Source organism: Pteronotus mesoamericanus, unplaced genomic scaffold (assembly GCF_021234165.1).
Source record: "Pteronotus mesoamericanus isolate MK-2021 breed Mesoamerican mustached bat unplaced genomic scaffold, CSHL_Meso_final contig_163, whole genome shotgun sequence".
NCBI classification, from domain to species: Eukaryota; Metazoa; Chordata; class Mammalia; order Chiroptera; family Mormoopidae; genus Pteronotus; species Pteronotus mesoamericanus.
Window position 1 is genome coordinate 6,527,485 of NW_026555064.1, and position 13,454 is coordinate 6,540,938.

Sequence of the window (13,454 nt, forward strand, 5' to 3'; positions counted from 1 at the left end):
ATAAACATATTTAAAATGGAGGGCGGGGGGAGCCTGTTCTGGTACGGATTGTTTTATCCTTTCCATCCTGGGAAAAAAGAATAAAAGCAAAGGATAAAAGAAACCCCTTACTTGCTTGTTAGAAGAAGAAAGCTCGCACTTGAAGTTCCTACTGGGCAGATGTCAGTTGAAAGCTGCGCTTATGGAAGCTGCCGCAGTGTCAGACTCTGTTGGCTGATTGGAGACGAATGTGTCATGCGTGACATAGAAAGATGGCATGCCGTACATCAGTGATGTCCCCAGTGTTTGCATCAGGTAGTAATGTGCAGGGAAAGTGCTCTTTATCTGTCCACACAGTGTACTTGCAGAGCAGTGGGGAAATGCTTTTGGTAGAAATTACTTTAGTCAGAAAAAGAATCCATTTACAATATGCGCCTTCTAACATCTTTCAGACAATGCATTGTATTAAAGAGGCATTTTTGATTAATGTTTTATAAACATTTTTCAGCATGACAGCTTAAAGTCCCTGTAAAATTGTAAATGCATGCCTCGTGTTCACTTCCATAAAGTCAAATGCCATCTCATAAAGTCTAGTTGGATCCTGTCAACCATGGTGACACAGAATCGGTACCTGGGAGCATTAAAATTAATTTCCTTCATTTGTATTACTGCAGTGATAGCCAGATGAAAAGAGTCCTGTATTTAAATTTTACTTTTAAAAGAAAACTCTTTCTAGTAACTTTTTTTTTTAAATCATTGCCCTTTTTTTCTAGTTAACGAATGTAATAAAAATGGAGTCATAGCACAGTAACTTTACAATGAGACCTGGAAAAATACAAACCCATTCATTCAGTGCTCTCCTTTGAGCACCTGCTGCTCAAGAAGTAATAGTCTCCAACCCTGAGAATCTTAATGTTTAGTGAGTAAACCACACAAGCATCAGGCGGTTACACCAAGTGCTAGGACACCAGGTGGGAATTGCCCCGTGTTAGGTGAGCATACAGTAGGAAGATTTAAAGGCCTTGGGACTTTGAGGACGACTTCCCAGAGGAGGCAGCTTAAGAACTCAGGGCTAAAAGATTGAGCTGGTCAAGAAGTGGGTGATGGTCATTCTAGGCAAAAGGAGCTCAAGTGTGATGGCCACAGGAGAGACAGCGCACGGGTCCGGCACGTGGGCCCGGCTGGCGCAGGAGGAAGCACAGATGCCCTTCTTGGCTGGAGCCCAGAGGTACAAGCAGGAGGGTGGTAAGACCTACAGGGAGTGGGGGCCAGGTCATGGAGGTTCTTGTGCTGCATGGTAAACTCCTGTATGATTTGACATAATCCGATTTGTGCTCAACACTCGTCACTGGTCACAGAGTGGGAAATGGCATGGCCAGGACAAGCTGTTTGGAGATAGTCGGGGGAGTGCCGCTGAGAGCTGACTGTGTGCTGAAGGAAGGTGTTGGGCAGGAGGTGAGTGGTCACAAGGTGCCAGTAAGAGACTTAAATGAAAGGTTATGTCACATCCCACCCACCTCTGGCATGCCTGCCCTTCCACGGAGTAGTTCATCAGTTACGTGAGCGCCAGCTGAATGGATGGATGAATGAATGAATGAATGATCAAGTGCGTTGTTAAATGAGTGAAGAGGATGAAAGGGTGGTGCGTCACATAGGTTTCTGGAATGAAAACTACAGCTGATTTTTTCTGATTTGGCTTGAAAATCAAATCTTGCCGAAGTCTTGACCACGTGTCAGAAATCAGAGTATGGTGAGTGCACTGGCTCTTACAGGTTCCCAACCTCTGTGACTGTCATCCTGATAGTACTGTACCTGTGGCGAAGATGCCCTGGACAGAGAGGTTAAACCCCCTGCTTCTGTAGGATTGCCATGTAGCATGGGGGAAGGGTGGGGAAGTGGGGGAGAAATTGGAGGGCAGCAAAGGCTGAGATAAATAGGGGATTGAGAAGAAACTCTGTTTGAAAAGAAAAGTAGCTAATCAAATGATTGAAAAGTAAGGTGGATTTTAAGACTGAAAGAAAATCATGGTTCCTGAAACAAATAACATAGGACTTCAGTCGCTGGAGTCCCCCCTCCCCAGCCAAGTGATTGACTTACGAATCCACCATATGTCAGTGACAAGCAAGGACACATCAAAAGGAAGAGGGTCCCAGGCTCTAGAAAGCTAAAGTGTTTTTTCCCCCCTCTGATTTATTATTTTCAATCATATTTTTACCATTAGTCACTTGGAGCAGTGGTGGTAGAGAATTTGATTAACGATTAACAAGGAGGTACAGAAAGTGGCGAGGAGAAATCTCTGTTTCACTCGGCAGATGTCTGCAGCAGTCGTCACGGATCCCTCCCCTTCCACAAGCACAGCTGGAACGCACAGCCAAGCGAGAAAGGGCTGCGTGAGCAGGGTCCGTCGGAAAACACAAACCACCCTTCCGTAGGGGACAGAGCAGATCGCGCTGAACACTGAAACAGGGGACTGGGGACAGTGAGGAAACGAAGGAGTAGTAACTGCAGGACGTAGCCAGAGCTGGGGGTGAGCGGAAGGGACAGAAGGAAGAAGTTGGGGTTCTCTGAATCTAGAAGCTTGGAGGAGGCCATGGGGGCTCCAACCTCTGAGGGGGGTCCAGTGCGCTCTCCCTGGAGCTACTCCTGCTGTGCCCTTGAAGGTGCAGTTGCTGGCTGGTGCGGAGGAGGGATATTTGCAGTCGCAGCCCCTCATCATGCAGTGGGCAGAAGGCTGTGTTGGAAAATGAGAAGCCAGAGCTGAAGAACCAGCACCAGCCAGAAGAGACCTTCCTCCCGATTAGAGCATTAGGGTCCAGAGCAGGTAGAAGGTCACCTGTAGCTGGAAGCTTGTTGAGGGCAAAGCCTTGGCTCATCATTTCATCTGTCTCCACTGCCGCTGTTGGGGTAGCCCCAGCAGTTACTAGCTCCTCACCCATGGGAAGTCACAGGAACACCCTCTGAGGAGAGTGAGTTCCACAAGGACTTCAGGCCTAGAAAGCATCTTGCATACCAGGCCCTCCTCTGCTTCCCGGGGTGGCAGTCCCCATAGCGTCTTGAGCTGAAGACCTCCAACATCTAACCTGACGCAGACAACTGGAGGTGCAAGCTGTCTGCATTGCAGCTCGGACTTCACCACCTGGGAGAGTCTCCATTTCCTCATGAGTAAATGGTGCAAACAGTACCTTTCATCAGCCTTCCGGGGTCATTACGGGGCTTACGTCAGTTACTGCAAGAAAGCACATGACAGACAGCACATGACGTCTGTAGGCATTCACTACGCACTAACCAGTATTAGCATTGTTGCTGCCATCGCATCCCATGCAGGTGGATTTCTGATGTCACTCACAGTAAGATACCTTGTATATCTTGCAGTCGATTTCTTGTTTACTTACCATAGCAGCAGCCCTGTGACTGTCCCCTTGGCTTCCCCTCTGTGCCCATGTCAGCTGAGTGGTACAGAGCCCAAGTCTTAGCCCAGAAAGGACACTGCAGGTGGTTTAGCCCAGCGGCCGCGGTCCTCGCATTTTGGGTCAGCAACCCCTGCTCTGATCATTTTTAGGGACAAACATCTCCATACTTCTATCATTTGCTCCCTGTAGCCCCACGTTTATCTCACCTCTTTCCACCAGCTCCTCAGCATCATCCCTTTGGACCAAGTAATCTTTCCCGGAAACAGGAGGAGTGCGTTCGTGTCGTCTTATTTTCTCATCGCAACCACTTTCCAGGGCTAGAGCATCAGATGGCGCTTCTCAACATGCTGTTTTTGGTTGTTTGTTTGTTGTTTGTTTTTTTTTTAAGAAACTCCTTTGTTTTTTATATCAGTGAAAAGACAGAAGCTGTGCAAAACTCTTAAGTGTGTGCTTTCAAAGCTGCAACAGAGACCTTGTTTGGGAAGAGTGAAGCATTTCCGTTTATGGCAGTGATGTGTGAGGCTGTGAAAAAGAAAGCAGGCCATGAAATACACTTTTGCATAACAGTTTGAAATTTATTAGAAGGTACAAATAATTGGAAAGGCAGGGCTTTCCCTCACAGGGTTCTAATAAAAAGTTATTGATGTGCCATCGTTGCGCACGTTTAGGTTCTTGGGTCCTTTTCAGAGGCTGTTCTCAAAGAAACAAGAAGAAAGCTAAGCTATTAAAGCCATTTAGCTGAAAAAGCTGACACACGTACACAACAGTTCTGACAACCGGGCCACATAAAAACAATCGGTAATAACAGTTAAACTGCCAGCGCGTGAGTTGTGTTATGGAAGCTTAATAGGAACCCACTGTAGTCAGACGCTTACAGAACATGCACTCCCTGCCCTCAGTGTGATAGGGCGGTGTGCTAAGGAAGCAGCAGTTGCTTATCCATGTTCCGCTGAACACCAACATGGGGTTTAAACACTCAGCACTAACCTTACTGGTCCCCTGCCATTCACATTGCGCACAGCGCTTTGAGGCCCGTGGCCGGATGAGAACACGCAAAGCCTTTATTAAATGTTCCTTTGGCTGAAGTACCCTCCTGCTTACAGCAGTGTGTGCCCTACATTATCTGACCGTATCCTTCTGACTCTCAGAAGTGAACTCTGGGGCTTTGGAGGGGTGCGGGCTGGTCTCCCTAAAGGCCGGCAGACGGTGACTAAGCAAGAAAAGATTCACTTTGAACTTTGGCCGCTCTGCTCTTTTTCACCTTCTTGAAGCAGCTCTGTTCCACACCCTCTTCTCCTCCTTGTTAGGCAGGCTGCTATTTTGCAGCAGGGGTTATTGGTGCCCTCAAATACTGGCCACCTTTTTAGCTTTAATCGGCTCTAGGTAGAGCTGAGAGCCTTCTGTAGTGAACAGAAGATGAACAGATTTGATGACTCATTGGAGACCTTGCCTTTTCAGTTCTGTGAATACACACAGGGGAATATGGCCAGGAGCTTTTCCAAATTTCCAGTTTTCACAGAGAATGTGTTTACTTTGATGACAGACCGAATTCGCCTCTCAATTTCCTGTCTTCTTCATTCACCAGGAATTCCAATGCTGAAGATAGTGTTTGCTGGCCACGAGCACCTCTCTTTAATATCCGTACCTCTGCTCATCTACCACCCAGTCCAGATCCTCCTGGGGAGTGTGTTGGTGCCAACCATAAAGTCCTGGATGGTGTCAAGGCAGAAGGTGAGACTAGAAAGATCTTATTTGAATTCTAATCAGATTGAAATGCTACTACTGCATCTTAGCTCTTTATACGCTTTAACTTTTGCTAGCATATTCTCATTCTCAAAGCCCATATTTTCTTAACGAAATCCAGTAATGATGATGCATTGCTCCATTACAATTTGAACAGGAGGGCTGAGTGTAAAGTGTTTTGTATTGCTATAAAAGTACAATTATACTTAAAATGCAGTTTGTAGAGCTCTTTTTCATTTGCTCTTATTGAAGAGCATGCCGCAATGAGGTAAAGGTTCAGGAAACACACTCAAAACATGTGCATCCCTCCAGCGAGGCACACACCGTCATGGCCTCCCTTGACCTCTCACGTGTGTCCTGATTTTACCTGCTGCCTTTCTAAATATGGTGGCTCCTGGCTTTCATTAGGATGCCTACTTCATTTTTAATTTTCTAGGCACATAAGAACATCTTCACATAGCAAAGCTATGTGTTTGGCATTAAAAAATAAAATTTCAGGAACAGAGGTGCCCACACAGTATCAATACCTCCCCCCTTAACTCAGAGTCTTGTACTGATTTGGTATTTGTGGACTTAATTTCCTAAATTATCAGCCCAAGGGCAATAAGGTGGCTGATTCACAAGAAGCCGCGGTGCTGCGTGTGCCACGGATGCACCCGCAGAGCAGGCTCCTTGCCGGGGCTCAGACTCCCAGGACCTCATTCCTCGGGACACTGTTGTGAGTGTTACCAAGAGATGAGAAGGAAGAAGAGGCCGCCAGGGACAGAAGGCCCTTCGCTGTGTCCTCAGTGTGTGAAAACAGAACAGCCACGCTACCCCCGGTTGAGTCTGGGTGCGGAGCTCCTCCCAACCATTCCCTGGTCCAGCGTGTGGACCCTCGAGCCAGCCTGCCGGCTCTGCCTCCTTCTCCCTGATGGCCTTGGAGAGGCAGATGGCACATCATCTTCTCTGCCTCAGTTTCTGTCACGCTGAGACTGATGATCATATCTACTCTTTGCAGTTGTGGAAGGGTATATGGCAGATGTTTGACGAAAGCTACTTGCTGTGATTGTCATTACTGTCATTGTTGTTCCTTAGTAGCTCCAACACTGTCTGTAGCCAGTTCTGTTACCCTCATTGCACAGGTTGGGCAATAGGCTCAGAGAGCTGAGCAACTTGCCCAAGGTACGTGGGTGCTTTAGTCAGTGCTTGAGCTGGGACTGAACCCTAGTCTCTTTGACCCCCAAGTTTTTCCCCTACACATGAGGACATCCAGATAGATTTACAACATTGCTTTTCGAAGGAACGCCCTCGGGCCCCAGGATCCCGCCTGGAAAGGTTAATGCACCCAACACGGTCACTCATTTAATAAAATGTCAGCAAATGCTATTCAGGGTATGTTAGTGTAACAAAATGTCAGTAAGTGTCCTTAAGAGCAGGGTGTGACCCCAGGTGCTGGTCCTCCCACGTGGAGTTGGTAGAGGAAGCAATTCAGTACCTTTTTCTTTACTATTTATCCTTTTTGAAAACTTTTATTTATGTTTATGCTTATATTTATTCGTGTGTATATGTGCATTACAGACCAGAATTTGTGCATATAAATTTTGACAAAGAATGAAGAAAATTATTTGAAAATCCTAATACCCTAGCCATAAAATGCAGTCATAATGAACAGCAAATTAATCAGAGTGAAATTTTCTTCTAAATGTGTCAAAGTGCTGGGATTTATTCTACAGAGTAACAGTCGCACTTCCAAAGGGAAGACGAAATTGGACAATGCTGTTCATTTTCCCTTTGCATAGAAACCACTCCAGACCTGGGGGCCACTGTCCAAATTAGAAAAATCCGGAAAGCTTAGAATGTCATCCATCCCATTTGAGCACAAAAATAAACACAAAGCATCCATCGTAAGGGTCTCCACTACTGCTTTGCAAACAGCACCGATGGAGACCCAGGGCCACATCTAGTGCACAGCCAGGCCAGGCTGGGGGAGATGGCAGTCTGCTGGCCAGGGAGGTGGGCAGGCGACCTGTGTGTCCCCAGAGGTTCGGACCAGTGGCTATGCAGTGCCATCTGGGCAGGCCTCTTCTTCCTTCTAGCAGCATAAATGATCTGGCGTTAACTGACACTTTCACTGGCTAACAGACATTGTCCAGCTATAAACTACATGTTTTCCTCTCTTGTAGGGAGTCACGTTGACGAGGCCAACAGTATAACGAAGGAAGTGCTCGTTCTGCGGCGATGTACATATGTACAGGATGTACAAATAGTTCTGAAGACTTGTACTTGTGAATGTTGCTTCAATGAATATTTTATTTTTTTACACAAAAATGATATAACTGTTGAAGTGCCTTAAAAAATGTATTTGACAAGAGCATTATTTCCCAAACCTACTTTGTTGGTTAGTGCCAGGGGTGGTCCAGTATGTTGGAGTTATTTAATTTTTTTTTTTCCTAACGCAGGGAACAGTCATCATAAGTGACAAAAGCCGCACCTTTGTGCAACACAACTCTATCAGAGTGACTGTACTGCTCGAAATGAGGTCACACCATCAGAAAAATGCTCTTCTGATGACAGTGAAAATTTCCAAGTCTGATTCACAAGTACTTTGATTCACTGCGAGATTCTTTTCCTACAACTGTGACATGCCTCTTATCAACTCAGCAGGGGTCATAGACTGAATAGATGTTGAGAAGCATACATTATCTGCATTCCTTGACATCATTTTTATAGACATTCCTTCAAATAGTTTCCACACAGAAATTCCTCTGTTCCATGATAAGAGATTGTGATATTTTATGTCTTAAGTTTATTATAAGCTGCCTCAAAGAAAAGGCCTGATGTTTGAGTTAGGAGCAAATTAAGTGAAGTTTTGAGGTAAACTACAGGATTTGGTTGTTAGGATTTTTAAAAATATCTTTCATATTTTTTTTTCTTTTTCTCTCCTGTTTTCCTGTTTTCCAACACACTTGCAAACTCATAACAGCCGAATGTGAAACACTAAAAGGTGATAATCAGTTTGAGAGCAGCAACTTAAGGATGGATTGTATTCACATTCCACAGTTGAGAATAACAATTTTTTCCTGTTACACAGATGTGCTGAGCACAAATTGCCCCTTTTAGCCAGAAGCGGCCTATGACATCCTTGAATTAAGCACACTTAAGGCATTTGAGACAAGTTACTAATGAGAATTTCCTTGGCAGATTTGACAAATGTTTGCGACATTTTTAAAAAAACTAAGTCATATTGCTCTCATGAATAAATGGAAATATAAAGGTCATAGATGCGAACAAATGTTACAGATACACGTGCTTTCTAGCCAAATGGAATAAACATGGGCACAGAAAATGCAAAACCATTCATTAACCAAAATATCAAGTAGAATTAGTTCCCAAGTGGGCTTCAGCTTTCAAGAGTATCCGATATTTGCCCGTGCTGTGGCTGGAAGAGCTCTCACTGGACCTTAGCAGAGAATAAAGCAACATGGAGAACTAAGGGGACACCTTCCCTCCGTTTGCTGCACACTCTTCTGTCACATCGTCTCTCCATCTCCTTTCTTGATCTGACAGACGATACTGGCGTCCTGGGTCTCACTGAGGCCACGCTCTGTCCTCGACAGCTGTTTCGTTGTTATTCCATCAACAGAAGAAAAATCATTCCTTAGAAACCTACCAAGTTTATCAGTAGTGTAAATGTATACCAGGTCACATCTTGTGGTTCTTCTGACTCATTTCAATATCATTGAATCTCGTAAATTTCAGAAGAATTACCCTCAGTGTCAATTTTAAAGCTAGTGCCAGATCCTGCAAAAAAAGTCTACGCTAAGCAGGCTGTTTGGCAAGAATTTCTGTTGTCAAGACTTTCACTTGTGTCTGCAACTACAATAATTCTGCTTGATGCTTTGGATGCTTACATTTGGAGCATAGGAAAGGTTTTCATGTTTTGTTCCTATAAATCTCTATGAATTTCAGAGTAAATGAAACTGTCTGTCTGAGTTATCATAAAAGCTATCATTTGAATGCTGATTTTTTTCCCCCAACTTATCTACCTCTATTATCAAGCACCTATAGTAGGTGTGTGATTATGGAATAACATTCAACTGAAAATACTATAACACCTTTTGCTTTTAAAAAACGTTTTGTTTTCAAATAATCTTCTTTACCTGGTGAATTTTGTTGGCTTTAATGATATGTTTATGCCTTTTTTTTTTTTACACAAATGCTGTGGCATATTTTTCCATAAAGAACAAAAAAGTATCAAAATTTATTTTTAATTCATGTTTATTGGGATTTAATTATTCATGTCTTAAAATACTTTCTTACGTTTATGCACTGTCAAGCTATCTGTTTTATGCATGTTTTGACTAAGTGTATTTATGAAAGAAATACATTAGATTATATTTATGTTTACCCATTTTTCCACCAGATTTTTTAATGGCTGTTATAAAATTTGATTTTTGTAGTGGGTGATAATGTTAATCTATTCATATGTTCTTTTCTAAGTTTTAAACTTTTGTGGGTTTTTAAAAATTCTTTCCTATTCTGTTTAAAACTAACACACCTCTGGCTAATGTTCAGTGTTTGTTTATGCTAAATACCAAATTTTTTCAAAAGGATTGGTAAAGTAATGAGGTGGATTATTTATGATGAATGGAAGATGAAAAGAATTCTATGATTAAACGAAGAGTTGTTTCAGAAATCACAAGAGAACCTGTGTCTTATTTTTAACTTAATTCCAGATGCAGTCACAGTGCCTTCAAAGTATCTATAGATTTATCCTGATTCACCCATATACTGTTATATCATTTGTGGTTAAACAGCCTTCCCAGGTACCCCTCTCAGCACCTTCACCACACCAAAATTTTACAACCCAGAAACAGCCCTCACTTCTTTGTTAGAAACATGTGTTCCTGGCATAGGAGTGGAGGACCAAGAGAAACACACCCAACAGAAGTGAGATTTTAGGTGATCTGAATTGTAGTCACCCCAGTCAGTCTTTTGAGGGATAGAAAAAACGAAACCTCCGAACGCCTTTTCCAAACCCGGCATTTATGAGCAAGTTGCTTTGTTTGAACTCCGTGCCTTCGAGCCCCTCTTCTGCTCTCTCAGCTCAGCCATCCTCTGCTGTCTGTACAGCCGACCCAAGTGGCTCTCCTGCTTCCCAGCAAGTGCCAGGCTGGCCCTTATGTTGTTTCCTCGGAAGGTGTCTCTTCGGTCTTCTGAGACCTTTGCATTGTCTGATTGTCACTTTCCATTTTTGTCCCCTTCGGCATGGCCCTCATCTCTGTTTTTCCACCGTGCCTAACACAGTGGCTGGCTCAGAGAAGTAGCCACAAAAATGTTGCTTTTCCAAATTGTTATCTTAATAGGCAGGACATGAACCTTCAAAATTTGAGAGCTCTAATTAGACATGTAGATACCAAAAGTGAGATTCCTGGATTATACGGTGGTTCTATTTTTAATTTCTTGAGGAACCTCCATGTTGTTTTCCATACTGGCTCCTTCTAAAACACGCCCCTCAAAAGCCTTTAGTAAAAATCTGCTTTACACCAGAGCTTTCTTGCCGGGGGCGGGGGGGGAGGATAAATAAAAGGTTCAACCTCCACCAAGAAGTGATACAGGGGAGAGTAAAGAAAACATTCCAGCAATAAAGGCACTAAGTCATAAGTGGGGATTTTGTGCATGAGATGGTAAGAGTGGAAGCTCCTGGAAAGCGGGGTGGGAGACTTTTCCCACAGAACGTGGAATTCTTCAAACACCATTACGTCCGAGTCGAAGTTAACTTGTATTCAGTCAGACTAGAGGACTGCAGCCGAGTAGCTAATATTCAATGCTCGGTGGTGTACACTCGCCCCTCCTGGCGATTTCAAGAGAGCAACACCCTGTTCCTAAAGGTGGCGTTAGGAAGGGATGCTCGGGACTGGCTCTCGCGAGAAGGCACCAGCCTGATCCCAAACAGGCTCTCGTGAGATGACACCAGCGAATCCATTATGCCTCTGCATTAGAGGTCTTACTAGGTTCATTAGCCAGGTTTTTATTTGATTCTTTCAACAGCCCTAAGAGGAGATGTACCATTATTATCCCCATTGTAGAGATAAGGAAACTAAGGCCAAAAAAGTAAATAGTGAATGCAAGCCTCACTACCCTTAAGTGGTGCAGTTGGGATTGGGAGTCAGATTTTCCTGACTCCAGAGCCCACACAACTATTCGCTAAATAGACTCCTCCACAACCCTGAAGCCACGTGCTCCGTACAAGATCTTATGTTGTCATAGTCTGAAATTCTGGACACCGGCAACAATTCTAAACTCCGATTTCTTCAGCTGAGATTTTGATAAAGGAGGTGTTCTCCCCTTATGTGGACCGAATGAAAATCTCCCATCTCAGAAATTCCAGGCAACCAGAAGGAAGGAGCCTCGGGTTCTGTCGTACACCAGGCTTCGGGGCCCACCGGGGGACAAGAGAGCATGCAGATAAACAGATCCGGCCTCAGCCCGAGGATGCAGGCATTTCCCTGCTGCTGGCTAGTCCACATTTGAGATCCCTGCAACGGCTTCCGTTTGGGCTCACAGCTGGAAACCCTGGAGTCTGATTCTACGTGTCATCCCTGTGGTGTCCTGGGCTGGCTTTGCCAACGTGGCTAGAACGCGTCTCGCACCTTTTCCACCACTAAACGTTTACCAGGACTTCCCAGCCTGGGACCCTCTGCTGTCATCATCTCCCATGTGGTGCTTTCTGACAATGCCCCGCCCCCTCAGCGGTACCCCAGCTGCATACCCAAGAAGTCCTGTGTGCGTTGAAGACGACACAAAATATCATGTGTACAGTTCACTTCTCTGCTCAAAAAGCCAAAGTGACAATTGCATCGCATCGTATGTTTGTTTTTAGGATCAAATGAGAGAATCCCTGCAGTTTGTCACAGTGCCAGGCACTTGGTAATAACCCAGTAAGTGGCAGCCACTGCTACTGTTCAACACAGATGGCACCTGGGTCAACCAGGTGCATGCGTGGTGCCGGACACGTGCACTCGGGTGCCAGGGTCTGTTCTGCACACTTTCTAATCTATGCAAAAGATCTATTACCAAGTTCGTTACAGGTCACTAGAGAGGTCACGAAGTGACCAGGGCAGGAGTCTCTCTACTTCATCAGTTAATGAAAACACCTGATTTTGAATTTTAAGATGGTTGCAGCCTTCCCTGGCTTCCAGTACCGACTGAAAGGCCCTCCCAGCCCACCCCTGCTGCCCGGGTCTTGCCTTTTTCTGCCAACTCCAAAGAACTCCTCATGGTAATTTTGCCCAACCCGCCCCCAAAGGCCTGAGTCCGGCTGAGAGCTGTGAAAACGCAGCTGACAGGCCAAGCTCCTCCTCAGCGACTGTGACTGACTGACGCCTGTCGGAGAAGAGCAGGCCGGGCGGCTGTCCCCGGAGCAGGCACTCTGTGGTCACGGCCCTCCCAGAGGCCGCTCCTTACGTCCTGACTGTGTCCATCCTCTTTCTACCTCACTGAGTGCCATCGTGGCCCTGGAGTAGCTGGCTGTCCCCTTTGCAGACCCCTCTTCCCTATCAACCCTCTGATGTCATATTTCCAGGAATTCTGGTCTCCTGCCTTTCTTCCCACCAGGGGTGGGAACTTTGGAGCCCCTCCCACGGTGTCAGTCACCTTCTGTAAACCGGCAAGGACTCCCCGATCTGCGGCTCCAGCTCACATTTGCAATTTCATTTGGACATTCCCACCTGGGTATCCTCAAGGCCCCTCTAACCAACATGCCCTAGAGGAAAAGTCCATAACCTCTTTCCCTCTACTCAATTCTCCCCAAACCAGCTTCCTCTGTTGGCATAGCAACCTCCCCAAACCTGCTTCCTATGTTGGCATAGCAACCAGGCCTAGTGTCCTCCCCTTCAGCCTTCAGAGCTCACTTTGATGTTCAGTTAGCAAATTCCCTTGATTCTATCTGCAAAACCTCTCCGTGATTCCGTCCTTCTTCTTCATCGCACTGCCACTGTCTTACCAGGCATCCCACTTCCTTAGTGTTCTTCTTCCCTCCGGAAACGCCCTTCTTCAATCCCGGAAGCCCTTTGCTGACATCTGTTAATCACCTCCCATGGGTCGGGAGCTCTGCTAAGCGCTTTACAGAAATTAGCCCAGTTAACCCTCATGACAATTTTGGACATTGCTGTCATTATTCCCACTTTACAGGTGAGAAAATGGAAGCTTCAAGAGACCACGTTCCAGGTGCCAGTGCTTCTAAGCGGTGAAGTCTGGATTTCCCCCTGGATGGCCCGCTGGGCCAGCGCCTCGGCTCCCCTCCCCAGCCCCCCGCACCACTGACTCTCCATTCGCAGG

At 45.5% G+C, this 13,454-nt stretch overlaps 1 protein-coding gene across 1 annotated transcript in view; it reads left to right on the plus strand.

The window, feature by feature from the left end:
- Positions 1-9,350, plus strand: part of SLC10A7 (solute carrier family 10 member 7) — a 195,239-nt gene extending 185,889 nt beyond the window's left edge. The window contains exons 11-12 of the mRNA XM_054562781.1: positions 4,975-5,120; positions 7,298-9,350. Coding sequence (XP_054418756.1) covers positions 4,975-5,120; positions 7,298-7,327 — 176 coding nt within the window. The 3' untranslated portion in view covers positions 7,328-9,350. The remainder of the gene's footprint in view (positions 1-4,974; positions 5,121-7,297) is intronic.
- The last annotated feature ends 4,104 nt before the right edge of the window (positions 9,351-13,454 follow it).